General features: G+C 37.6%; 4 protein-coding genes across 8 annotated transcripts in view; 3 read left to right on the forward strand and 1 right to left on the reverse strand.

Moving 5' to 3' along the window:
• Positions 1-9860, forward strand: part of LOC117985290 (eukaryotic translation initiation factor 4E transporter-like) — a 46501-nt gene extending 36641 nt beyond the window's left edge. For 3 of the 4 annotated variants that reach the window (XM_069500884.1, XM_069500882.1, XM_034971980.2), the window contains 2 exons: positions 200-2484; positions 2732-9860. In XM_069500884.1, coding sequence (XP_069356985.1) covers positions 200-372 — 173 coding nt within the window. In that variant the 3' untranslated portion in view covers positions 373-2484; positions 2732-9860. Of the gene's footprint in view, positions 1-185; positions 2485-2731 lie in introns of those variants that run through there. The other variant, XM_069500883.1, reaches the window with a different exon arrangement.
• LOC117985441 (inositol oxygenase-like) overlaps positions 1-26527 on the reverse strand; it is a 106586-nt gene extending 80059 nt beyond the window's left edge. Inside the window, exon 1 of one of the 2 annotated variants that reach the window (XM_034972159.2) lies at positions 26524-26527. The gene's annotated coding sequence lies outside the window, so the exon portion shown is untranslated. Of the gene's footprint in view, positions 1-3836; positions 3842-26523 lie in introns of those variants that run through there. The other variant, XM_069500937.1, reaches the window with a different exon arrangement.
• Positions 14522-17924, forward strand: LOC117985444 (ecdysone oxidase-like). The gene is made up of 3 exons (XM_069500653.1): positions 14522-14640; positions 15202-15335; positions 16011-17924. The coding sequence occupies exons 1-3, from the start codon at positions 14529-14531 to the stop codon at positions 17532-17534; spliced, it is 1770 nt and encodes a 589-aa protein (XP_069356754.1). The 5' UTR covers positions 14522-14528; the 3' UTR covers positions 17535-17924.
• LOC117985291 (ecdysone oxidase-like) lies at positions 20848-24021 on the forward strand. Its single transcript, XM_034971981.1, has 3 exons — positions 20848-20959; positions 22239-22372; positions 22528-24021. Exons 1-3 carry the CDS (start codon positions 20848-20850, stop codon positions 24019-24021), a joined length of 1740 nt encoding a protein of 579 aa, XP_034827872.1.
• Positions 26528-26921: the final 394 nt, after the last annotated feature.

Below are 26921 nucleotides of genomic sequence, written 5' to 3' on the forward strand. Positions count from 1 at the left end.
TAATACATGTTTCAGACCTTGGTGTAAACTTAGTATTAGTCGATACTTTTAGAGCAGACTTTTAAAACATTTAGTGACATTCTTTGACAATATACTCTAATGTAGAGTCAAACCAAAGAGGTCACATTATCCAAGTTCGGGGAGGATCCAAACCGCCTTAAAAGTGTGACTTAATTAATAGACAGCCTCTTAATTGCAGAAATGACTGGGGGTACAGGCGGCGGGGACAACCAACTGGCTCGGTGGTTCTCCCCTGAACTCTTAGCGCGCGCCTCTGCAGGCAAACTACCCTCAGTGCACGTTCCGAACGCGCTTTCACTCGAGGACCTGGAGAGACACCACCACTCGCCAGCACCGCCCGTGCTCAACTGAGCCGCAAGTCCCCGTCACCTCTATATAAAGCCTGCGCCTGTGACGTCATTGGGTGAAAGTGCGTGGAGTGAACTCGTGTGAAAAGTGTTCCCGTGATAGGTTTATTAGGACAGGAGTGCTGGTCAGAGGTGGATCCGGGCACCTAAAGAAATATCCTGAAGTTTAAAAAGTGGCGCCGTAACACCGCTCGCCAGGACCGCTCGAGCGCAACTGACCTGCGAATCAACATCACCTCTATATATAACTTGCGTGTGTGACGTCACGTGACACGTGAGAAGTGAGCTAGGGCATACGAAGTGTTCGTTATTCTGTGAAAGGTTTACACAAAGCTTCGGGAGGCAGTGACATGGTCTTTTGACTTCATGGACGGAAAATGTGAGGGTAGAATGAAAACTACGATGAATTGAAATGGATTCGAGTGAGTACTGGTTTATTTGTACAGGAAGGTTGGTTGGTAGTGCTAGTGTTGTAAAACACTCGAGTCATCTTATTACAAACTCAATAGTCAAATTACAGGATTCGACTCGTTATAATTGGTTATAATAACCTTATGAGGAAAGAATTATTAAAATCGGTTCAGTATATTCTGAGATTACAAACAAACAAATACATATTCCCTCTTTATAATATTAGTATTGATAATCAAATAGAATATTATACGCATTTGAATTTAAAAAAAATCGGCCAAGTGCGAGTCAGACTCGCGCACCGAGGGTTCCGTACAGCACTCGTATTTTTTCGACATTTTGCACGATAAATTAAAAACTATAAAGCGTAAAAATAAATGAAAATTTGTTTTAGTTTAGACAGACAGACAGACAACAAAGTGATCCTATAAGGTTCTTTCTGTCTTTCCTTTTGAGGTACGGAACCTTAAAAAAAACGTTCAATTTCACTTCTCAATATTGAGCACCACACTTCGAGTTGAATTTTTCAAACTTAAATTTTTATTGAAAAGTCGAGTTCAAAGTTATTTTTAAGGCTCAAGCTGCTATTTTGAGTACTCGCGCTCGATTTGACTCAGAACTCCGAGTCTTTGGAGCTCAAACAACCCTGCATAAGCGAGTCGAGTCTGTATAACCAAGACTCATTGAGTTGAGTCTTTTACAACGCTGTCAATACTGGAATTCATAGTCAAGATAGGGGATTCTTTATGCAACCATTCTGACATGTGTCATTTTTTACCTTAATGCATTGCACAAAGGTTGAATAGGACCTTTAGGGGACCATTCAGACATGTTTCATATTGAAGTCAATGAAGCCAAAAAAGCCCCTATTTGACTATGAATTCCAGTGTTTAGAGACGTCACAATACCGAAGTTTTGAGACTTCCGTAAAGGGGGAACCACCATGGGGTTATTCACCATGAATTCCCATGAATTTGAACGAGTACCAGTGAAATTAAAAATGGTCGCGACAACTTTATTTGTACTGGAGTGCTTTGTTAGATACTCCCACGTCACAATGGAATAAAGGTCTTCACACATTACACCGATTCGACTCTGACTCCGCTCCGACTTGACTCACAGTAAAGCATAGAAATGTAAGCTTTATAGTATTGTATTACGGTGGAATTTTCTATATTTAATTGTAAGAACATATCATAATGTAGATAACCTGTTATCTACATTATAATGTCGTTAAACCAAGAAATAAGCTTAAAATGAAGCTAAGAAAGGAAAATCGTGTCCGCCATATTTTACGTCCTAGCTAGAAATATGCTTTGATTCAATATATTTTTAGTATATTGTCAATGGATTTTTTAGGACAAATTAATCGATTTTGTAGGAAAATTTGTCCAAATTTGAATCAAAATATGTTTCAAGCTAAGTCGTCACAATAAAGCGGGCATAATTTCCCTTTCTTAGTTTAGATGCGTCATACGGCGAGTGAACTACAGTTGGTACACTTTAATGTCGAAAATCCACCATAAGACCCATTATGTCGACTAGTCGCCCGGCGACTCAGTCGACGGCGACCGTTGATATCTGTAAATTATATGAAAGTCGCTGTGACTATATGCAAGCAGTCGCTGCTACTTCGTGCGCGTACACATGGCGGCTTCTATATAAATTACAGAATCTAAAGATCGCCGTCGACTGAATAGCATTTGTAAACAACAGTATAACCACAGGGTTATACTGTTGTTTACAAATGCATGACGTCAGAGCACAGATAATCTATCGGCCAAACATGGCCGACAGTGTTTTCACCTGTCTAAGAAAAATATTTTTTTAAATTAAAGTGTTACGGTTTTTAGGGCGCAAAAAAATATAGTGTTAATTTTTTTGATATAATAGGACAAATATTAACCATTTAAGACCAACTTAAAAAAATTGTCAAGTAGCCTATTGGCGAGCGACTAGTCGACCGTGTATAATGGGTCTTAGGGTGAGACCTATAGAGCGCACTCTGACTTAGCTTAGACTTAAGACAGTTAAAACGAGATAGAGCTATATCTCTCACATAAATCTGTCTCGTTTTAGATCAAAGTCAAAGTGCGCTCTATGGATCCCACCCTAAGACCCATTATGTCGGTCGACTAGTCGCCCCCCAATTAAGTCGACGGCGATTCTGTAATTTATATGGAAGCCGCCGTGTATTTTCGCACGAAGTTGCGGCGACTGCGTGCTTACATACACGGCGACTTTCATACAATTTACAGATTCTCAGCCTTAGAAACACATTTCCTTGCTCGATTGTTAGTCGAGTCGGAAATGAAGTCGGTGAACTGTATGATGTGCGAAGACCTTTAAAAATCGCTGGTTCGATGTCTTGACGTAATAGGTACATCATGTACTTATATGGGAATAAAATGAAATGATTGACTATTATTCGATGCGAAAGTCGCATTGGCTCTATACTGAAATATCAATATTCATTTAAGACCTTAATTTTAAAGCGACTATGTATTGACGTCTGTCTAAGGCGCCATCTCCACGGACGAGAAAATCGCGGCGACAGTATCTCCGTGCGGCCGAATCCGATACAACTATTAATATAGGCCAATCGCCACAGGGTGATACTATCGCTGACGATAGTTTTTTTTTTTCTTTAAATTCTTTATTTCAGCCAAATAATAATTATACAATTTTCCGCTTGACATCCAGAAACTCTCTTAAGTTTATATGGATGTTGCACATTCCTCTTATAATACTGAACTAAACTAGATAATAACTAGGTACAAAACAAAACTGATGAAATCGTCTCGCAAATTGCTATTGCGCTGGAACCATGTTACATTAACATCGAAATGACGTCATTTTCACGTCATTTGACGTATATTTAAGTAAAAATATACCATCAGCTCGAAACTTCAGTCTAGTGCTGACGTCAGTAAAATGGCGGCCACGCGCATTAGCAATTTGCGGAACTTAAAGGAGATGGCGCCGCATGGACAAAATGCCAAAGACATGTCAATGTATTTCTTCAAATTTTTTCAGTATTCAGGTAATAAAGAAGTATTGGGTTCAGTCTAAAAAATTGATCTCAAAGTAAAAGATTTTTTTTGTGAAAATTTCAAATCTCATATTATGCAAATATTGTTAACTCAGTGTCATAGCTAAGGGGTAAATTTATGTATAAATATAAAATTATTTATTAATTAAACCTTGAAATACCAAAAATATATTTTACTTTATAAGTCCTCTATGTATGGCACTGATGTACCTAATATTAGGCCAAGTCCCTACTGTTATGCAAAGTAACAACGGGCGCGAACGCATGTCAGTGTGGACATGGCCTTATAGAACGAAAACCCAATACAAATAATAAAAACTAGACTTAGTCTTTATTAGCCTGATCAGAAATATAAAAAACTTGCGCTGGGGGCGCCACTAGTATATAGTCTATGGTCACTATGTATAACGTCTTGGATAAATTAGTTCCACGGGTTAACCGCAAAATGGCGAAGTTTTTATTTTTCTGGCCGGCTTGACAAAGATAATAAAAAGTGGTATATATATACCACACGAAAGATCAATTTTAATTGTAAAGCAATGGTGCTAATTCAGTTTATAACTACCCTCAAAAAAACTAAATTGACAGGACAGCTCTCGTTTCCTAGGATAGGACCTCCCTGGCGCAGTGGCGGGTCTTATGAGGTCCTAGGTTCGATACTATCTATTTGAGTCTAACTTGAAAATTTATAATTTCTTAATAGAAATAGGAACATTTTTTATTCAAATTAACTTTTACAAGTGCTTTTGTATCATCAAAAGAATATATGTACCATTGATTCGGAATAAAAAAAATTTTTTTTAGCGTTTTAACTATCGTGAGTGATTTTTTATCGTGCAAAAATGTTGCTTAAATCATGGATAAATTGAATGAATATTACGTGAATATTTTACTTAAGATGTTGTTCGTGGACCACAAGACGTTTGTGCGTGTTTTTAACTGTTTTATCATCGGGAAAAGTATTAACAAAGTTACGTGTTAGCGAAAAGGTGTGTTTGTTTATGTTTTTAGTCAATTCGATCGACCCGGGCTGTACTTATCGCCATCTCACTTCGACTACCAAATTAGAGCGAGACATTAGCACACATTGGTGGTAAAGAGGCACCGCTATCCTAGGAAATTAGAGCTTGAAAAGTAGTGCCATCCTTTTCACAATATTTCCCGCGAAGAAGGACAGAATGAGTTGTAGTCCTGTCAATTTAGTATGGAATTAGCACCAACAATTCGACGTTTTGAAAGGTTGTAGCCGAGAACAGGGATCAAAGTTTGGTGTATTCGGTTGTAGTTTTATAATTAAAAAAAAAAGTTGTACGTAGTTTAGATTTTTGACAGTTTTCGATTCGGCTGTAGTTATATTTGTTTGGATCCCGTATCAGCTCCCTGCCTGTCGGCGTCACGAATGTTGAAATTGTACATGTGTAATATTACAAACAGGGTTGGAAAAACTTCATTGTTTTTTTTTTAAACAAAAAATTCAAAAAAACAAAACATTTTTGGTTTTTCGGAACTGAAATCGCGATGGAAACTGTACATTTTTTAAAAAATTCAGATACAAGTTAGCCCTTGACTGCAAACTCACCTGGTGGTAAGTGATGATGCAGTCTAAGATGGAAGCGGGCTAACCTGGAAGGGGTATGGCAGTTTATTTTATTTTATTAAACCCATGCCCCTTTGGTTTCTACTCGGCATCGTACCGGAACGCTAAATCGACTGGCCACGACCTAAGCCTCCCACCAGACCAGACCAGAAATTTAGAAATTATAAAATTCCAAACCCCTGTCAGGAATAGAACCCGGGACCTCCTATTAATAAGACCACAGTGCTTACCACTGCGCCAAGGAGGTCTTCGAAACATGTACATGTTCTTTAATCAATGCAATTGGGTATTTGACTACATCAAAAATAAAATCTCAGTGATTATTAAATAAAGGGTCTTCCAAAATACGTAAAATCCACTTCCTTTGTTGGTTTTAAGTGTAATTAATAACCATCTTAAATTATCGATTAAACTAAAAAAGCACGTCAAATGATTGTGACGTCACACACCGGTATTTCATAGAATCTCGCACACTAAGCGCGCGTTTTGACGTTTGATAAAAAGTTACTGATTTGACTAGTTGTCAAATACCGTATTTAAATTGATCAACATTCGTGGTGCCTACTGCACTCGAATATGAAAAAAGGGGACTTTCCCTTTTTGATGAAACGAATGTGAAACTCTTCAAAATGGTTGTATTATTGTGAAGCGACGAACTCTGGCGGTTGACATTACGTACGAACGGTTGAGTGAATGGACGAGCGAGACCTATGCATGTGTGGGTGAGTGAATGAAACGTGAACGTACGTCTATGGTTGTGTATGTGAGCGGTTTTTTGTTACGACATTTTTCGAGAGGAGAACATTCTTATCTTATGATAGTCTTTATTTTACAAAAAAAAACAAGTACTTTTTGGCACATTTGTCATGTTAGTAATATAATTTGTGTACATTTGCAAGCTTTTTAGGGTTCCGTACCTCAAAAGGAAAAACGGAACCCTTATAGGATCACTTTGTTGTCGGTCTGTCAAGAAAACTACAGGGTACTTCCCGTTGACCTAGAATCATGAAATTTGGCAGGTAGGTAGGTCTTATAGCTGACATTCGGGGAAACATCTGAAAACCGTGAATTTGTGGTTACATCACACACAAAAAATTAAATTGTGGTCATGAACTAATAATAATTAGTATTTTCAATTTTCGAAGTAAGATAACTATATCAAGTGGGGTATCATATGAAAGGTCTTCACCTGTGCATTCTAAAACAGATTTTTATTTATTTTTATGCATCACAGTTTTTGAATTATCGTGCAAAATAACGAAAAAATACTACTGTAATACGGAACCCTCGTTGCCTAACTCGCACTTGGCCGGTTTTTTTGTGTATTACGATGATCATGCGCACTTCAAAGTTGGCTTATCGTTTTATTGAAATTTTCCACGTCATATAACATTATACATCGACCATTTATATTATTTATACCTATCACCTCTATTTTACTTTTACTTTGGATGTTTTTTATTGATGTCTATTATTCGAAGTATTAAAATAGATGTTGCCTGGAAATATTCATGTTAGACATATCGATGTTTAAATGCTAAAATATGACTGTCATTTATTTAAAAAACTTACCAAATGATGTTTTGGTAAAACACTCATAACTAAATTATACCCATTCAATATGACAAAAGTGCCAAAAGGGGCTATCTCTGGATTTAGACTTTAGTGAATTGTATGTTTTCGATTAATCCATTTTCGATCGCAATAATTATGCGCATTCGGAATTCGCATGAATGTGTTCACATTTGTGCTAGATATTCCTTTTTTTTAAATTAATGAATTGTATTTTTCGACAAACCCTTAAACGATTTCAGAAGATGCCTGTAGATATACATGCAAAATTAGTAATTAATCTATCTATAATCTTTGGATATTTGAAAGCCGAAATTAATAATAAAATCAATCCTATCTGTAACCTGTCGATAGGTTACTTAGCGACGTTGTTTGTCAAAAATGGTATGGTCTTAGACAATAAACAAAACGTTACTAAGTAACTTATCGATAGATTTATTATAATTTCGGCCGTAACTTAGCAACGTTGTAAGAGTGGGCACACAGAGCGGTTTTCACCCGCGCCCGCCGTGGTTGCGGGACCGCAATACTCGTACGAACTCGAAACACATGGAAATGTAGATAGTAATTTTCACGACGCGATTTATTCCCACGGAGAGCGCGGTTGTTTGCGGGTCCCACTGCACCTGCGGGCAACTTGTAGTTCGCCCGCAAGCTCTGCGATCGGTATAACCGTCGCCGGTCTTGCGAACTCGAGCGCCGCGGCTGCGGTTCCCGCACAAACAAGCGGTTTCGTATAAAAATAAATCAGTCTCCCTCAACCGCGGCGGCCACGGGTGCAAACTACAAATACTCACTCTGATTAGTAACTTATTTATTACTAGCTTATGCTCGCGACTTCGTCCGCGTGGACTACACAAATTTCAAACTCCTATTTCACCCCCTTAGGGGTTGAATTTTCTTAGCGGATGCCTTCGTCACAATAGCTATCGGCATGCAAAATTTCAGCCCGATCCGTCCAGTAGTTTGAGGTGTGCGTTGATAGATCAGTCAGTCAGTCAGTCAGTCACCTTTTCCTTTTATATATTTAGATTACAGAATACAGATAAATTGATTATTAATTTCGCTCGATAAAACGTAACTTTGATGCAAATTGACATCTGAAATAGCTCAACGGTCAAAGAATGGAGTGTGGAATGAAATACGAAAGATCGTATTGGTCGGTTCAAAATCGACCTTTTGTACTATTCATACGCACTGCATGCTACGTTTAGTGGGAGGGGAAGGGAACATATTAGTCATCTAAACATTATATTTTTTAAATAAAAAAATATTATTTTCACCCGATAAACTGTATTGCAGACTAGTATCCACTCCTTGCATAAGCTAGTTTAGTTGGTGGAGAAAGGAGAAGGATATAGCCTTTATGAATAAAAACAGTTGATTAATTTTATTGTGTAGAAAGAAAGAAAATTTATAGAATAACAATCGTGACAAAAATGAGATTGCATGAAAATTTTAGATCATTTTGTTACGAAGATTAGATATGCATGGAATTTTTAGCATAATTTTGATGATATACCTACTTAGGTTTTTTTTAATGTTATTTGTTTTTACCCAACAAAACTAGGATGGCGATTGTCACATAAGTTGCATCAAAGTTTCGTATTCGAGACCCGTTGCGATTGCACTGCGCAATGACCCGTTCAGGATCAGACTCGATGTCAATTTCGTTCAAACACTACTGAATAGAATAGTGTTTAACCGTCCAGTGAGTTAAAAAAAAAATCGGCTCATTCCGCAAGCAATACCAAGTGTTCCCTTCGTGTTTACATTTATTTGAAACTATTGTAGTCTTCCGAACACGTGCTGAAATTCCGACCGGAATTTTTCGGTTGTGGAATGTAAGATTTCGTAGTTTTGTGGTGTATGCGGTAGGCCTGAATTCTTTCTATATGGAGACTCCAATGCGAAAAACGATTTTTAGGGTGAAAAATGGAACCCATCAGGCGTTTGGGCACTCATCCGTATTCGGTTCGTATTGTATTTACGTAAGCAAAAACAGTAAGTACACATGAATTTGCGTGACCCAAACACGGACGTGTAATATAAACGCGGGGGGTGTGTTTTGATTTAGAAAAGTGCAAAATAAGTTTTGCAAACTACCGAATTTATGGAAAGTGGTCATTTTAGTCGATAGCAGGACAGAGTAGAAGCAAATCGGAAGTCATATAGGCCTGGAAATAATCTGGTATAGTTCTTGCATTTCACGAAGGCCACTGACTCATGCTTGTGTTAAAGTCGTATCGGTATACGTAAGGTACACTAAATGTGTGCGTTTGAGAGCGCTCGCTCGCGACTGATTGGTCCGACATGCACGCACACTTACGCAATGACCATGTAAACGACGTTACCACAAGTAAAGTTCACTAGCCTTCGTGAATTGCAAGAACTATTTCGCACGTGTTTGGGAAGTCTTAACTTGATACGAGCGCATTATAATTTGACGTTTTACAAGGATTTGATATGTGCCGACTGGCAATCATGATTGAACACAGTATGTAGGTATTTGATATGTGTTATTTTTTCTCGTGCACATAAGATGCCGCGCGAGTTTAGTAACTGCGATTGTTATAGAGATGAAATTTCTGTTTTTAGAACGACCTTTTCGGCGATTGCGCACGGCACTTCCGTCATCCGAGTTCTATCCGTCATGCGTGAGAATACCAGCGATTATCTACGACATACGTCATAAGCTACCATAAAAACAAAAAGGGGCGTATTTTCACGGACTCGGATAGGATGCAGTGCGTTACCGCTCTTATTTTGTTCAGGCGGCTATGCGCTCACATATTGTATTACAACAACAAAAATTTCTCTGTCAGCTTTAAATTATTGAATAAAGAAAATTTGAAAGTTATTCTTAATTGGTTTCATTTTATGTTATTGATTTATTAAGTTACTAGCTGATGCCCGCGACTTCGTACCCTGGATGAAGAGTAGCCTTAAGCCTATATGTCACTCTCCCTGGTCTTTACCTATACCCACAGATGAGTGAACTATACCCATACAAAAAATCACGTCGATCCATTGCTCCGTAGCGACGTGATTGGAGGACAAACCAACAAACACACTTTTGCATTTATAATAAAGGGCGTATTTCGCTATGGTGGAGTTTGACTGCCCTTTGACCATGATCTTTTGCGCACTTTCTTGTCGTAGGTTTGTTTCAGTGAGCTCGTGTGGACTGTGGTACCCAAATATCGAGTTTTTTGTAAACAGTTATTTCCTAAACTGCAGTCTGCAGTCCTAATCAAGAACTATTTATTGCCTCGCATAGGTAACTAGTAGGTAGGTGTTGCCAGTGATGGCATATGGATCAGAGACATGGTCGCTAACTTTGGGCCTCATAAGAAAGCTCAGAGTCACTCAGCGGGCGATGGAGAGAGCTTTGCTTGGAGTTTCTCTACGTGATCAAATCAGAAATGAGGAGATCCGTAGGAGAACTAGAGTAACCGACATAGCTCGACGGGTTGCGATTTGCGAAGCTGAAGTGGCAATGGGCAGCAGGGCACATAGTTCGTAAAACTGATAGGCGTTGGGGTTCCAAGGTGCTGGAATGGCGACCTCGCACCGGAAGACGCAGCGTTGGAAGACCCCCCACTAGGTGGGCAGACGAGTCGCAGGGAGCTGCTGGATTCAGGCGGCGCAAGACCGTGGCGTGTGGAAGTCCCTACAAGAGACCTATGCCCAGCCGTGGACGTCTATCGGTTGATGATGATGATAACTACCTCTTCTATCTATAAAAAATATTAGAATTCCGTATTAGTAACATTCCGCATTACCGATTTTAATATTTCATCTATGCCGTGTACATTTTGCTGTTAGGAAATCCACCCGTAATTGCTTAAAACGCACATAAATCCGAACTTACCGACTTACGAGGTCGACGCCTTAGCCTTATAAGCTTCATCGCTCAATGTTACTTAAAATAGGAAAAATTTAGGTAATTTTAGTGTTTGAAGCTAATGTAAATTTTTTTGCTATCAACTTTTTATCAAAAAGTTCAACTGAGTAGGTACTTACGTTAGAACAAATCTGTTTGTACCCCAGTGTCGACGTGAGAGTAAAACCCATTGTTGTCTAGGGAGTTAATTTGATTGTGTTGTGATTTTTAACATTCAGGCAGGCTTACGGTTTTTTTTTATTCAGACAAATTAGCCCTTGGCTGCAATCTCATCTCGTGGTAAGTGATAACACAGTCTAAAATGGAAGCGTGTTAACTGGAAGGGGTATGGCAGATTTTTATATTACCGCTGCGCCAAGGAGGTTGTAAAGGAAAGAAAGAGAAAGGACTGGGAAAGCCATATCAGCGCCGAACGACGTCGTTGTACTTAGCAGCCGTAATGTGATCACCTTTCGCCGGACCACTACTGAACACAGGTCTGCTCCCAGAGTGGAAAGGTTTTAGTTCACCACCAACATTATGGAGAACTCTCAGGTATGCAGGTTTCCTCATGATGTTTATTTACCTTCACCGTTAAAACAAGTTAAAATGCACTTAATTTCAAAAAGTTAAGTAGACAAATATTTACTACTTAAAAGGAAAATATTAATAAAACTAATATACTTTACTATTACTGCTGGGTTTATAAATTATTATAATATTAAGTATTCTAAAAAATTTTTTTTGCCGGCTGTATATTTTTATTCTGACTGACGTCACGCTGATGTTAATGAGACATGGTTCCAGCGCAATAGCAATTTGCGGGACTTATACTTAGCTTGTACTTACCTGCTTAGATTAATTCTCGACTCTAGTATCATAAGGTCGGATGTGTACTTCCGACCAAACTCACTTTTTTACATAAAGGTAATGAGCATTTCGGGCTCTTTCTGCCAAGCTGACACCAGTATTTCTATCTCTTTTCGTTGCAAAGATAAATACATGCATAATGTCGTATCTGAACACATTCTAAAAATTTGGAGAACCATAATTATATTTTTTGACTTGCGTATGTATGCACCAAAGCAATGGAGAAAAATGATAGATGTATTTTGAGTTCGACCATTATGCTACGAAATAAGTTTATTTGTAATACTAGCTGGTACTGCAGTTACGCACTTCTGCTTCAAAAATATGTAATAATTTTGTTAGGTAAAATCACAACAGATGTTATGCTTCGAATTTTTTGTATTAATATTTGGACTGTGAATCATTTAAGACTTTTTGCCTTGTAATATAAATAATTTTGCAATAAAATTCATGGAAGTAAGTTGAAATAAAGCTTTTTGTTTGTGACTACATTAAAGTTGATGTGATTAATAGGTAAGAGATCCATCCTATTTCACCAAAATTTTGGACTAAACTGCGGGAAAAAAGTAAAGAGCCAGAATAAAGCTCTGAAAATGTAGACTAGAAAATCTTTTAGGACCACGAAAATCACACCATGGAAATCTAAACATATATTATAATAAAACCCCACTAAGCAAAAAACCGTGCATTTATGGTGTTTTTTATGAATCACAGTTCAAATCATCAGTTCAAAAACTAGGTTTTTAAGGTAGCCTTAAAAAATTAGAGTACCTAATCAATTATTTTCTTCTTTACCCGTCTTATAATCGACCGAATTTGATATTAATCGAGAGCAGAAATTATAAGGTACCTACAATATGTGATGATAGTGATTCTAACGAAACATACCTAATTATAGGAAGCTTTAGATTATGTTAATTTAAATATAAATGTAGTATAAATTAATTTATTAATTAAACAACTAATAAAAGTGAAAGTAAAAAAATAAAAAAAACTTAACTAAAACACGAAAGAAACAGTTTAAATAAGTATCTGTTAAAAAGAACAGTCGAAACAGAAGCAATGGAATTTTCAAGAAAGCAGAAAGTATTTTTTTTATTACAAAAGTGGCAATGCCGGATTTGACTAACAGTAAATCCTTATTATACCTACGTAGTTTCTGCACCTTAAAAACGATTCATGATGCTACCAGCAGTGTTGCTACTTTAATGTGGTCTGCAAACATCAGCTGCAGCGGAAGGAATAAAACAGTATCTTGTCTTATTTCATTAATCTACTAGAGAAGAAACAAAGTATTCTCGAAATTGTTGAAGAATTGACTTTGTGGTCTGATAATTGTGTCGGTCATAATTGGAGCATGATAATCGTTATGGCTTACTTATGATTATTATAAGGATTACCACACTAAAAGATGATAAATCACAAGCTTTATGCTAAAATGCAAAATGTACCTACGTGGAGTAAGATGTAATCCATGCACAAATAGAAAAAAAGGGAACAGCTGAAAACAATGCAGATTACTAAACTAAGAGATTGGTCACAGTTTACAAGAACATGCGAAGGAAACAAAACTTTTTGATAAGTTTGATTTGGCACTACAACATATTTTTAAAGACCACATCCCTTTACAAAGGTGATATATTAGGACCGTTTGTTATATCAAAAAAAAAAAGAACGGCGGGGATTTTCAGATTTCGGAATATATTACCTGGCTACAACTAACGCAATAATGCTGGGTGTTATTATTTTATAAAAACTACTTTAAAGAAGACTTTTTTGTATTTCATTAGTATGTTATAGGTACATATAAACTTAAAATTCTTCCCCGCTTTCGCCCAATATACGACATAATGAGAAACCATTATCCACTGTAAAATATAACCAACTTTTGCAGTAGGCACCTGCTGACCTCCATTTTTACTTTACGTACCTAATCATTATAAGGAAAATCAGGCTATGTTGGCATGTTTTAGATTTCTATATTGATGTAACCGTCATGTACGCAATTCCACAAAAAATGTTTGGCCCACTGTAGGTTTCTAATTACTTTGTAATTTTTTTTTCCCATTTTTGGCCGTTGTTTTTAGTTAATGGGCTTTATTTGTGAATTTGTAAATGTTATTTTCATTCATTCAGAAGTCACAAGGTTTACACGGATGCAATGGTCAGACTATCGGGCGAAAGCAATTATTATGTTTCAGATCTAACTAATCAGTTTCAGAAAAATCACATAGGTACATTGTTGCTATCTCACAAAACTCCTAAATGATTTTTGAGAGATAACTACTGTGATCTTTTGTCCGAATATTACTTATGTATAATCAGTTAAGACGTATTATGAAATATTAAGTAATAGATCCGACTTTTATTTCAAATTTGTAATAGTAAAAATTGCAGCCATAAAGTCGGTTTACAACTTATGCACACAATTTTTTAGCACAGTTACGAATATTACCAGCATAAAGTCGCATATCGTCCATTTTGAAGAAATTGTGAGTTTATATTTTATTTATTAATGATAAAGTATTTCTAGTAATGGTTAATGATAGGTACAGTTAAGTGTTAAATATTACAAAAACAACTGAAATTGTATCTCTAGTAGTTAAGAAATTATGACCCGATTTCCCTAGCATTTTTGTTTTGGCTCTCCTGAAAAGTAGCAAAAATCCACATCCGACCTTATGATACTAGAGTCGAGAATTATAGGAAAAGCTTGCAATTATAGTTCTAAATACCTACTTACCTCATATTTTTTAGACTTAGGTATCAGTGATGGACGTAGCCGGCTCTACAGCGATAGTTCAGGCGGTCAAGGGAGCTCTGCTGGTTCTCGCGGCGCTCGGCCTCACCGCTTACAAATGGCCAGCCAGTACAGTCGTCAAAGGTACTATCGTTCATTAGCATCGTTCAACGCGCTTTTGGACAATAATGACCCATTTAATGATGGGTCTATTCTGGTTCGGGAGTTACTGAAGTACGCTGAGAGCATTACATGAATATGTCATTCAATGTTCTCAGCGTACATATTCAAAATCCTTTGATTTTTTATCGTTTTATATTTTATGTCTTTTTTCTTGTACCTTTATTTGTATTTAAATTTTATCTAGTTAGTGTAAGTGGCACTGCCGTTTTAATAAGATGTAAAAAATAAAAAATAAAAATAAAATAAATCCCTCCCGTAGTCCCTGGAAGGTACCTACCACGGGTATGTTTTATTTTTGCCTGTGGCAGAGAGTACTAGAGTGAGAGAACTCTCACCCATTAGTGTCCGAGATGGCGCCTAAAAGGCCCGACTCGCACTTGGTCGGTTTTTTAAATTAAGAAAGCAGCATTTGTTTTTATTGTGTGGAGATGGCGCCTAAAATGCCCAATTCGCACTTGGTCGGTTTCTTTAATTAAGAAGGCAGCTTACCTTGTTGAATTTGTTTTTATTAATTCTGTGTAGATGATGCTGTATACGACTACATCGTGGTGGGCGCGGGCACGGCCGGCAGCATCGTGGCTAGCCGCCTCACTGAGCACCTAGGCGTCCACGTTCTGCTGGTAGAGGCTGGTGGAGACCCGCCTTTTCAAACTGAAGTATGTCATCATCATCGTTAATCGATAGACGACCGCTACTGGACATAATAAATGTCCAATAGCGGTCGTCAGACATTTACAAGACACATATTATGTGTCTTGTAAAAACTTCCATATACCACAGAATAATCTAATAATATGCAAATTCATTGTCGTCTACTTGCCAAAGACCCAGCTAATCCCGCATTTGCACACTTTTAAAATATATGCTGGTTTGCCAGTAATTGGGTGTACTTACACTCTAATCTTTAGGTTGAGATTTGAGAATTATTTTGATGCTTCATCCAAAAAATCTTTATTTTTAGCCACGTAGACGGAGGTGGGTAGGTACATATTATAGATAGGTACATTAGGTAAAAGAGGTTGTAAATTAAATCTTTGTCTTTTACCATGCTCTTCAAAAATTAGAGGACCACTTTTGGTGTGGTTTTTTGAATTACATAGACATACATAATCTCAGAGCTGGTTCTAAGACACTACAATGAAATCCTGTAGTCTTTAATTTTCCAAATTAAAAGTTATCAACACATAAAATAGTTATAGATATTATAGTTATAGATATTTTACTAACAAATAGGTTTAAGTTTCGTGTAATTACTAACACCAATATGATCCTTCTTGGTCGAAATAAAAACATTTTTTTAATTTTTTTTTTATAAAACTGCTAATTTTCAGATTCCGGGTTTGTTCGCGTTCCTAACAAAATCGGCCATAGATTGGAACTACATTTCAGAAGACGACGGTTACTCCGCACAATACCACAGAAATCGTTACTTGGACTTGCCTTCTGGAAAAGTGTATGGAGGAAGCAGTTCCATTCACCACTTTTACTACGTCAGAGGACATGCCAATGACTATAAAGCATGGGCTGATGCAGCAGGCGACGATTCGTGGTCTTGGGAGAACCTTCTGCCATATTTCAAAAAGAGTGAGCGTCTTGAAGACAAAGATATCCTCAATTCTGACACTGGAAACTACCATGGTACGGAGGGATACACGGGCATAACACGAGAGCTCCGAGACATACCTCTAAAATATCTCGAAGCTTTTCAGGAGGTTGGCAACAAAGTCGTCGATGATATCAATACTGGCCACACCGTAGGATTTACCAGACCCATGTTCTTTATAGCAAACCAAATTCGCCAGAGTAGTGCAGAATCCTTCCTATCACCAATAAAGAATCGATCTAACTTGCACTTATCCAAATATACAACTGTCGATAAAATTCTGATTGACAAAAACAAAAATGCTATAGGAGTCCAAGCATCTACAAACGGCAGAACTTTCAATATCTACGCTCGAAAAGAAGTAATAGTTTCAGCGGGTGCGTTCAACTCGCCAAAACTTCTAATGCTGTCCGGCATTGGACCGAAAGCTCATCTCGAAAGTATGGGTATCGAATTAGTTGCCAACTTGCCTGTTGGTGAAAACATGGAGGATCATCTAGCTGTCATATTAGCTCACAAATTGGAAAAAACGGATGAACCCCCCAAACCTGAAAACCCGGCTAACTTTCCGATACCAACGTTCGTCGGTTTGGATTCCCTTAACAAAGATCAGGGTTATCCAGATTATCTGACACTGAATTTGATTTGTAGAAACAATCCAGCTAATTTGATGATACTCTGTGCAACAATTTTTGGTCTACATGACGACGTGTGTACACAACTTTTGAAGGCTGGTCAGGGTAGAGAGATTCTGGTTACAGTGTTAAATGTGGCTCGTCCATTGTCTCGAGGAAGAGTAATTTTGCGTAGCACGGATCCTCAAGATCCACCAAAAATTTACACAGGCTTCTTATCTAATAGCACCGATTTGGAAAACAACGCGGCATACATTGAAAAGTTTATCCAAGTTACTGAATCTAATTATTTCCGTAAAGTTGGCGGTGAGACTTTGTTCTTTGACTTGCCGAACTGTAAAAGTTTGGAGAAGGGTACACGGGAGTATTGGAAGTGTTATGTTCTCAACATGATGGACACCACTTTTCACTATAGCAGTACCTGTCGTATGGGTTCGGTGTTGGATGCTAAGCTGAAGGTACTAGGAGTTAATAAGCTAAGGGTGGTCGATGCTAGCGCAATGCCGAATACAGTCAGTGCAAATATAAACGCCGCTGTCATGGTTTTAGCAGAAAAGGCAGCTGAGTTAATAAAGGAAGATTTTGACGATCTTGATGCTAAATATTGCGTGGCGTAGGGTATTTACTTAGGTAGATGGCGTATTGTTAACTCATAAATTATATTATAACACACTAAATCCCTAATGAGGAGTTTTATGTTACGGTTAAAAAGGCAGAATGAAATACAAATGAAATTATAATTTTTAAAATACTTAAACATTTTTAGTTTAGTTATAGGTTTACCTATAGGTGTGTTGTTGTTGGCCTATTGGTTATTTCTTCTAGACAATGGGGCCGATTCTCTTGTACACAATCTCTAAACTAAACTAAAATGACACGTCTAAATCTATTGCTATCTCTGTCGTAATGTTGCTTGCGGAAAGGGGTAGCACTAGATTTGGAACTGTTAATTTAGTTTAGTTTAGAGATGTACAAGAGAATTAGCCCCATTATCTTACCAATAGATAGCGCCGTGTTCTTTGAACTATTTGATAATATTTTATTTCGTTATTTGAACCCGATAGACTGGAGTCTATCGGGTTCAAATAACACAAAGTTTACCAATAAATTACGGATTTATTACAGTTACAATGTTACAACATAAAAAAGGAAAAAAATATACTGTGACAAACTAATAAGGAAGGACCTAATACTGCGGCGGCAGGGGCAACTGGCTGCTCACGCTATTTTCTACAATATATGCTCCGTGTGGCGAAATTCTAGCGTCAGCAGTTCCCTTCAATAGGGAAAGAGGAATATTAGTAACTAGCTGATGCCCGCGACTTCGTACGCGTGCGTGGATTTAGGTGTTAAAAAATCCTATGGGTACTCTTAAATTTTCCGGGCAAAAAGTCCTTGCCTTGCAAAGAAATGTCCTTCCCCGGGTTGCAAAGCTACCTCTGTACCAAATTTCGTCAAAATCGGTTGAACGGTTAAGCTGTGAAAAGCTAGCAGACAGACAGACACACTTTCGCATTTATAATATTAGTATGGATTTTGTTTATAGATTTCAATTTTCAAGCTCTAATAGCATTTAGTTACTCCAAAAAAATCTTAGAAATAAGTGAGTTGGTAGGTACTTACTAGGGTTGATCAAAAAGTAATGATAATTGGTTACTTCCAGTCCGCACGACAGAAAAAAGATGGACCTATTAGGAGACTATAAAGATAAATAATTTAATTTTTAACTGTAATCGCCGTGATTTGTTTTCATTATCATTAGGTACCTACTTTTTGATCACCCCTCGTAGAATAATTTGGTACCTTTTTAATCAAATGTGATGGACGGTGGTGTTATAATAATAAAATTATACAGTTGTATTATTTGTTTTAATTGCTACCGTATAAGTAGGCTTTATTGCACCAAAACATGAAAGATAGCGATACGATTATTATCGAAAAGAAAATTTTAATACGTTGCAGACATAGGCGGCCTTATTGCCAATGGATCATTTTAAACGCAACCTGAGTACATACTACCTACAACATAATAATAATAATATGTATTGTTACTGTATAATAAACTTATAATTTAATACAAGTTCTAGAAATATTTATAAGTAGGTAACTACATATTTGCTTTATATTTCGCTTCTCATCATTCATGTTCCGAGTGCCAAGAGCTCATGGAAAATTAGGCATAGGAATTGCTTAATTTTTCACAAAGCCATTTTGTGAGGTTTTGCGAGTTTTGTTGTCCGATTCCCGGCAATTCGTGGTTTAACGACATAAGTAGGTATAGAAAACGGGTAAGTAGGTACGGTACTTACCACGATTAATTTGCTGCTTTTTATCTGCCGATATTTCGACTCAGTTGCATGAGTCGTGGTTACGACCATAGAGTAGGATTATTTTAAGTCACGACGAGGCAGCAGTGCTGCGATAGATGAAGTTCGAGCTGTCATGGGCAGTACCGATCTACCCGCACTCTTGTTCAACTTCACGAGCTGTCCGGCAAAATACACTCACAACGTCACTATTAACTGTGAAGATAATGGTCCTAAATTCAGCAACCTGCTATGTAGTGTAATAGTCAAGTAACTTCCTGCGACTCGTCTAATGTCATCCGTCCACCTATTGAGGGGTCTCTCAACGCGGCACCTTCCAGTGCGAGGTTGCCATTTCAGCACCTTACCTCTTTTACCTTACAAAATAAAATAAAATAAAAAAAGCCTTTATTGTCTAATACGTTAATTCCAATGATATCTCCCATTACAATAATTTATTTATTTTTACATAATTTTTGATCATAAATTATTCATCGTATTCGAAACAATTACCTTACATTACATAATAATAATTAATTATGTCCTCATTTCCGACGTCTCTCGAACTAATAGCACATGAGTAGCTATACGTAACTATTAAAAAGAAAGAGACCACTTGAGTTAACAGACCTTGGCAAAATGTAAATTTTTGAATAGGTCGTGCAGTTTATTTCAGAATTGCAAATATTGGAATACCTGTGAAAATGAAAAATTTCCGAAAGGTAACTACATTAATTTGCATTAGTCAAATATCCATGACAATTAAAATAAGTACCTAGGTAGGTATAGCAAATAATGTGGACGAGATTGGTATAAATTGGGCAGCAGGCGAAATAAGTATCATCATTTATCATCGAGCACCACCGGGAAGAACCAACCAACTAAGAAGAAGAGAATCGTAAGTTATCCCCATCTTATCTTATTAACCTTTTTAATTTTGTTAAATGCACTCACTTAAATAGGTAGGTTGTTTCTGTCATTAATGTCGTTGTTGTTGCCTTTATGACGTTTTGTCGGTCCAGTTTTGTCTGTTTTTAGGGTTCCGTACCTCAAAAGGAAAAAGGAACCCTTTGTTCTCATTGTTGTCTGTCTGTCTTTCCGTCTGCCTGTCCTACCTATAGGGTAGGTACTTCCCGTTGACTTAGAATCATGTTTGATAGCACACTTAAAAAAATTGTATCACAATAAAATAATAATAATTGTAAACTTGTATCACAAAAAAAAATTAAAATGTGTTCATGAACAATTTTCAACTTAAAAGTAAGATAATAAAACAAGTGTACTTACAGGTAAAGGAAAGCCTTTACATTCTAAAACAGATTTTCATTTTTTTTTTATGCATAGTTAATAGTTTTTGATTTATCTTGCAAAATGTCGAAAAAATATGACTGTAGTACGGAACCCTCGGTGCGCGAGTCTGACTCGCACTTGGCCGGTTTTTTGTACATCCACCCATTGGTCCTAACGGCTTAACCTCAGCTTGTCGGGATGTTACGGGACATTATTTAACACCTTGTATTTAGTGCTATCTCTTCTGTATGAATTATGCCTACCTCACATTAGTCTGTGAAAATATTAATGCCCTCTCTCTCTCAAACTTCTCGTTTGATTCTTTAGATCAACCATGGACGCAGTGGCTATGATAGCGACGGGCAAGTCAACAGTGGCCCTCTTCCTGGGGCTGACTGCATTAGGCTTGACAACATACAAGTGGCCCACCCACGTTCCTGTACAAGGTAACTACATTTCTTTAACGTCGAAGTTTCAGTACAACGATTTGGGTCAGATCTGGCCGACCACGTGACCAAGACTGTCGGTGATTTGGGTCAGATCTGACCCTAAATTATTATCAAAAAATTTCACGCAAATGCGGTCGCGTTCCAGGAGATTTTAAGCTTTATTCCTATAGTAATAGAGTTTAATATTCTTTCTAATTGCAGTTCCGCGCATTGCTGAAGCGAGTAAAATCCACGTTTTTTTACCATTTACATAATCTTCGAATGTAAGTATAATACTTACCTGATACTTTTTTAGGGTTCCGTACCTCAAAAGGAAAAACGGAACCCTAAAAAAGCATAAGGTAAGTATTATACTTATCACTTCGTTGCCTGTCTGTCAAGAAACCTAGAGGGGGTACTTCCCGTTGACCTAGAATCATGAAATTTGGCAGATAGGTAGGTCACAAGACCTACCTATCTGCCAAATTTCAATAAACCCCTAATGTCTGATATAAGCAGACATTATGTCGTCGACATCCCATCTACACGCACGAAACGTTTTGCGTCATCATTCCTCATACGTATGGCTAAGGTTTGGATTATACTCTTCCACGATATGTGTTCCCTACCAATTACAACCCGGGTATCTTTAAAACAAGAGTGAATAGGCATCTTCTAGGTAAACGCGTCCCATCTTAGGCCGCATCATCACTTTCCATTAAAAAAAAGACATTAGGGGAAAATTGAATTGAATTTGTGGGTAACATTTCAGAAAAAAATAATTAAAATGTGTTCATGAACAAATAGTTAAGTAATAGTATTTTCAACTTTTAAAGTAAGATTACTATACCATGTGGGGTATCATATGAAAGGGCTTTACCTGTACATTCTAAAACAGATTTTTGTTTATTTTTATAATCATAATCATAATCATAATCATTTATTTATTTTGCTCAGATATGGTAGGTACATGTAAATTATTTACATGGGGTCTTAAAAGTTAGGTAATGGTTATGCATTATAGTTTTCGATTTATCGTGCAAAATGTCGAAAAAATACGCGGAACCCTCAGTATGCGAGTCTGACTCGCACTTGGCCGGTGTTTTAGGAGTAGGTAGGTAGTACTAGTTTACCTATCGTATAAAGTCGTTTGCTAAAAAGGCTTTTACAACAATCAAAATCAGATTGGTTCCTGTAATCGCACTTTATATCGCGACGTATAAACAAATATGTATTTAATTATATAGTTATTATTAGATACTTTTTGACAACTTTATGAAATCTATTTTGTTTCCAGATAAAGCTGCCTACGACTACATAGTGGTAGGAGCCGGTACAGCGGGTAGTGTTGTTGCGAACCGTCTTAGCGAGGACCCAAATGTCAGTGTGCTGCTCATAGAGGCCGGAGGTGACCCTCATTGGGAGGCTCAGGTGAGAAATATCTATTGATAGCCATAATAAAGAATAACATTAATACAATGCCATTTAAAAGTTAAAAAACATATGAGAACTATTAATATCACAGAGCACTAAGCCTAAATAAAAAACCAAAATAGCAACACTTTTGAACTTTTTTGTTTTTTCAGCATCCTATTTTGTTCCCGTATCTGACCAAATCAGAAATGGATTGGAAGTATATTTCAGAAGACGATGGCTACTCCGCACAATACCACAGGAACAAATACCTAGATTTGCCTTCAGGAAAAGTATTGGGTGGCAGCAGCACTCTTCATCATTTTTACTATGTAAGAGGGGATCCTTACGATTACAAATTATGGGCCGAAGCAGCTAATGATAATTCATGGAACTGGTGGAACCTTCTTCCATACTTCAAGAAAAGTGAGCGTCTCGAAGACCAGTACATAATTGATTCGGAAACTGCATCTTTCCACGGAATGGATGGTCCTGTAGCCATTACAAGAGAAACTAGAAGTCAATCACTTAAATACTTGGAGGCTTTCGGTGAAGTGGGACATAAGATTATGGACGACTCGACCACTAACGACACTATGGGCTTCGCTCGGCCCTTGTGGTACATTAGCAAAGAAGGCTATCGCCAGAGCAGTGCAGAATGTTTCTTGTCACCAGCAAAAGGACGATCTAATCTACATGTCATGAAAAGCACAACAGTAACGAAAGTTCTTATCGAAGGTGACAAAGCAATTGGAGTTGAATGCAGTACACCAGATGGAATCATCAATATTTACGCTAACAAGGAAACCATATTATCGGCAGGCGCTTTCAATACCCCAAAAATTTTGATGTTATCCGGAGTAGGACCAAAAGATCACCTCGAAAGTGTGGGTATACCAGTTATTTATGACTCACCGGTTGGTCGAAACTTGCAAGATCATGTAGCTGTCGTAGTGGCCCATAAATTGGAACAAACTAATGATGCTGCTGCACCACAACCTCCGTCAGACTTCCCGGTGCCAACATTTATTGGTTCAGGTGCATTTAAAAAAGGACAGGATTACTCTGATTGGGTGACATTGAACTTAATATGTAGAAATAATCCTGCTGCTCTACTACTATTGAGTTCCATCGTTTTTGGCCTGCACGATGACGTTTGCAACCAGCTCGCTGCTGCTGGAACAGGAAGTGAAGTTCTGTTCACAGTATTCAATAAAGCGCGTCCTAGTTCTACTGGTAGAGTTGAGTTACGCAGTTCTGATCCAAACGATTCTCCAAAAATTTTCACAGGCCATTTATCGGACAGTACTGATTTGGAGGATAACGCTAAGTGGATACAAGATTTTATCAAAGTAACACAATCGAGCTATTTCAAGAAGGTCGGCGGTGAGACGATATACGTTGATTTGCCAAATTGCAAAGGCTTAGACCACGACACGACCGAGTACTGGAAGTGCTATGTTCTTAACATGATGGACACTACCTTCCACTACAGCAGCACTTGCCGCATGGGATCTGTGCTAGACTCTAGACTGCGGGTTCTTGGGATCAAAAATTTGAGAGTGGGGGACGCCAGCGCAATGCCTAACCAAGTCACGGGCAATATTAACACAGCTGTCATGGTTCTAGCCGAAAAAATGGCCGATATGATCAAAGAAGATAATTGAAAATAGAATTACAAATTACTTGTCTATGGCCGTCTGTTTACTAGCATGTTTATGTTTTACTAGCCACTCGCACTCATATATTTATACGGTTACTTGGATATTTTGTTTAATTCGATACTAAACTTAAAAAGAAACATTTTATGCAGAATTTTTCTTGGCAGACGCAAACATAAATTATCTTGAATAGAACTTCAGAAGACGTTGAACTCCTCCGTTGAACTGGAATATGTTATACATTCCAGGTTTTACCTTCAAGAAGTCTTAGCAGGATGCTTTTGAGTTTCTTTTACTAGGTACCAGGGACCTGCCCCCCGATTGTGTAAGAATAACCATTTCATCGCTATCGCAATCGTCAAGAAATTTTGTCCTTTGATTGGTTGATTCGCTGTTTACATTTTTTCACAGCCAATCAATTGGCAGAATTTCTTGACGATTGCGATAGACATGAAATGGTTATTCTTACACAATTAGGGGGCTGCCCATCATTGATTCGAAAATTTTATCTTTCCTAAGAATTAAATGGCTACATTACAAGGAATTTTTACATTGCAAGGGCAACTAGAAATCAATCGCTTAATATATTACATTGAAAAGTTTTTAATCAAGAAGCTTAAAAGATTATACTGACGAAATGGGCTTTGCTCGGCTCTTTTTCTAAATTAACAAAAAAGGCATACGCCAAAACAGCAATTCTAGGCAATAGCTTTACTCTGTGGCAATAGCCAAGGATGAATAAAAGTTTACGTAATGAAAAATATTACAACTGACACCTTCTTCAATACTTCAAGAAATTATTCAGTTCCCCCTCCAATTATAATATGGGTACCTTCAAGTCAAGAGTGAATAGGCAAGCGCGCTCCATGTCAGGCTGCATTATCACTTACCACCAGGTCTGATTGCAGCCAAGATATTATAAATTTTAAAAAAGCGTTTCGATCGCGTTTTGCAGACATTCGTAAATTCGAAAACTGCTTCTTTCTATGAATGTATGGCACAGTAGCCAACGCATTTAAAAGGGCAACTAAAAATCAATCACTTAAATATTTTGCAGGCTTTTAGCAAAATAAGACATGTATACAAGAGATATAGGTAACAAGATTATGGATGACCAAATGTTTGACCTACTTACTTACATTAACAATGTAGCTCGATTCGAATACCTTAAAAATATGCTAGATAGAAAATATGGGTACAGTGTTTCTTGGAAATGGACGAAACGGATGAAGACAACCTAGACAAAAATGTTTGACTTCAATATTTTGTTATGTTTTATTGGGTGTGGGTTACTTTTTGTTATGAATTTATTGTTGTATTGTGTTTTGTATTTTACAAGAAAATAAATATCAATTATTATGAAATGGCAAGACATGTTTTTCATTCCTAAATCTGGCTTTATCATATTATTTTATATTTTATATTTTCCTTAGAATAGTATTAGAAATCACGTCATGCATTGCCAGATATCTACTTAGTTTCGTGGTAACCCCCTGCCAGACACCCTTAAACTTAACTTCAAGGGTGTCTGGCAGGTTGCCAATGTTGCTATGATACTAAGTGTCTGGACGACAATGCATGACGTGATTTTTAATAAGTAGGTACCTACTATTCTTCCAAAGCTACCATTTTTTTTTTAATTCATTATAGGTATACGCTTGACCACAATCACACCTGATGGGAAGTGATGATGTGGCCTAAGATGGGACGCATTTACCTAGAAGATGCCTATTCACTCTTGTTTTAAAGATACCCGGGTTGTAATTGATGATCCAAACAATGATCCCACCAACCATGGTCCAAACAAACGTTCTTCCCAGTGTTGAAGACAATGCGCAGATAAACTTTCAGCTTTAATAAAATAACGAAGATCCTGCACGCGCTGGCTCTCTCTCTCTAAAATATGTGGGTGTCATAAGTTAGGTTTTTCGGGGTACCTTCTGCTTACCAAAATGATATCCATCTTCAATATCAAGGAATACTTAGATAGGTTGAGGAACCATAATACTTACAACTTTACAGGGCGAACAGAAATCCACCGCTTAAATAAAAGTTCGTAAGGTTAAGGAAAAGATCCAATTTTAATACCAAAGTTTCAAATTCCTATGTACCTAACATAGTTTTTGAGTAATCTGCCTAAGTACTTATACTGTTATTGCCTATTTGCCATATTTACTCGGCATGTCTAAATAACAGCAACGTGATGAAGACCTTCTACCGCTCGGGCACAGTATTAGCACAGCTTTACGATGGTAGTATTAGCTTAGTACGTATTAGTCCTACTGTTTCTCGAGTGTAACATGCCGACTACCGAGCATTTCTAAGTATTTATATACTTATGCCCGCCTTGCACTGCGAGAGGAGCGGACTCCGTTGAGCAGTGAGCTCGCTTTGGTAAATTTCCTAGCACTTCAGCACAGCACGCTGCTATGATAGAAGTGCTTTCACTGCAAAAGAGTGAGCGAAGCGGAGTAAAAGAGTTAAAAGAGAACGTGAGCGGACTCCAACGGATTCCGTACGGACTCCGTTCGACTCGCAACACTATCATACAAGTGCTTCCACCACAAACTAGTGGGGTGTAAGCAGTGTGTGTCATGGCATCAAGAACTAGTTTTGAACGGACTCCGCTTGCACCCCCGCCTCTCCCAACCGTTCCTGCCTTTATATCGTCATTCCGTCGGTAGTCTCTTCACTAGAATCATTCGACATTATCACTTTTGAAGAATACCACAAACATATCTTGGTGTCACCAAGCTCCTCCAGCAGTGGCCCGCTCCGCAATGCTCGCTGCCAGTGGAAGCAAAAAAACTCGCTCATCTGACCCATTTCATTTTCTGCTTAGCCTGCCTGGCAATGTATGGCAAACATCAGTTTTAGGTGAAACTATTTCTTAGTGGAACGCAAAG

The sequence above is a fragment of the Maniola hyperantus genome, chromosome 9 (assembly GCF_902806685.2).
Source record: "Maniola hyperantus chromosome 9, iAphHyp1.2, whole genome shotgun sequence".
Taxonomy (NCBI): Eukaryota; Metazoa; Arthropoda; class Insecta; order Lepidoptera; family Nymphalidae; genus Maniola; species Maniola hyperantus.

Excerpts from the sequence above, each read along its gene's own strand:
- LOC117985444 (XM_069500653.1), top strand. The coding sequence starts at position 14,529 with ATGGACGTAGCCGGCTCTACAGCGATAGTTCAGGCGGTCAAGGGAGCT. Across the intron at positions 14,641-15,201 it reads AGCCAGTACAGTCGTCAAAG|ATGATGCTGTATACGACTAC; the intron begins GTACTATCGTTC and ends AATTCTGTGTAG. Across the intron at positions 15,336-16,010 it reads ACCCGCCTTTTCAAACTGAA|ATTCCGGGTTTGTTCGCGTT; the intron begins GTATGTCATCAT and ends GCTAATTTTCAG.
- LOC117985291 (XM_034971981.1), top strand. The coding sequence starts at position 20,848 with ATGGACGCAGTGGCTATGATAGCGACGGGCAAGTCAACAGTGGCCCTC. Across the intron at positions 20,960-22,238 it reads CACCCACGTTCCTGTACAAG|ATAAAGCTGCCTACGACTAC; the intron begins GTAACTACATTT and ends TTTTGTTTCCAG. Across the intron at positions 22,373-22,527 it reads ACCCTCATTGGGAGGCTCAG|CATCCTATTTTGTTCCCGTA; the intron begins GTGAGAAATATC and ends TTGTTTTTTCAG.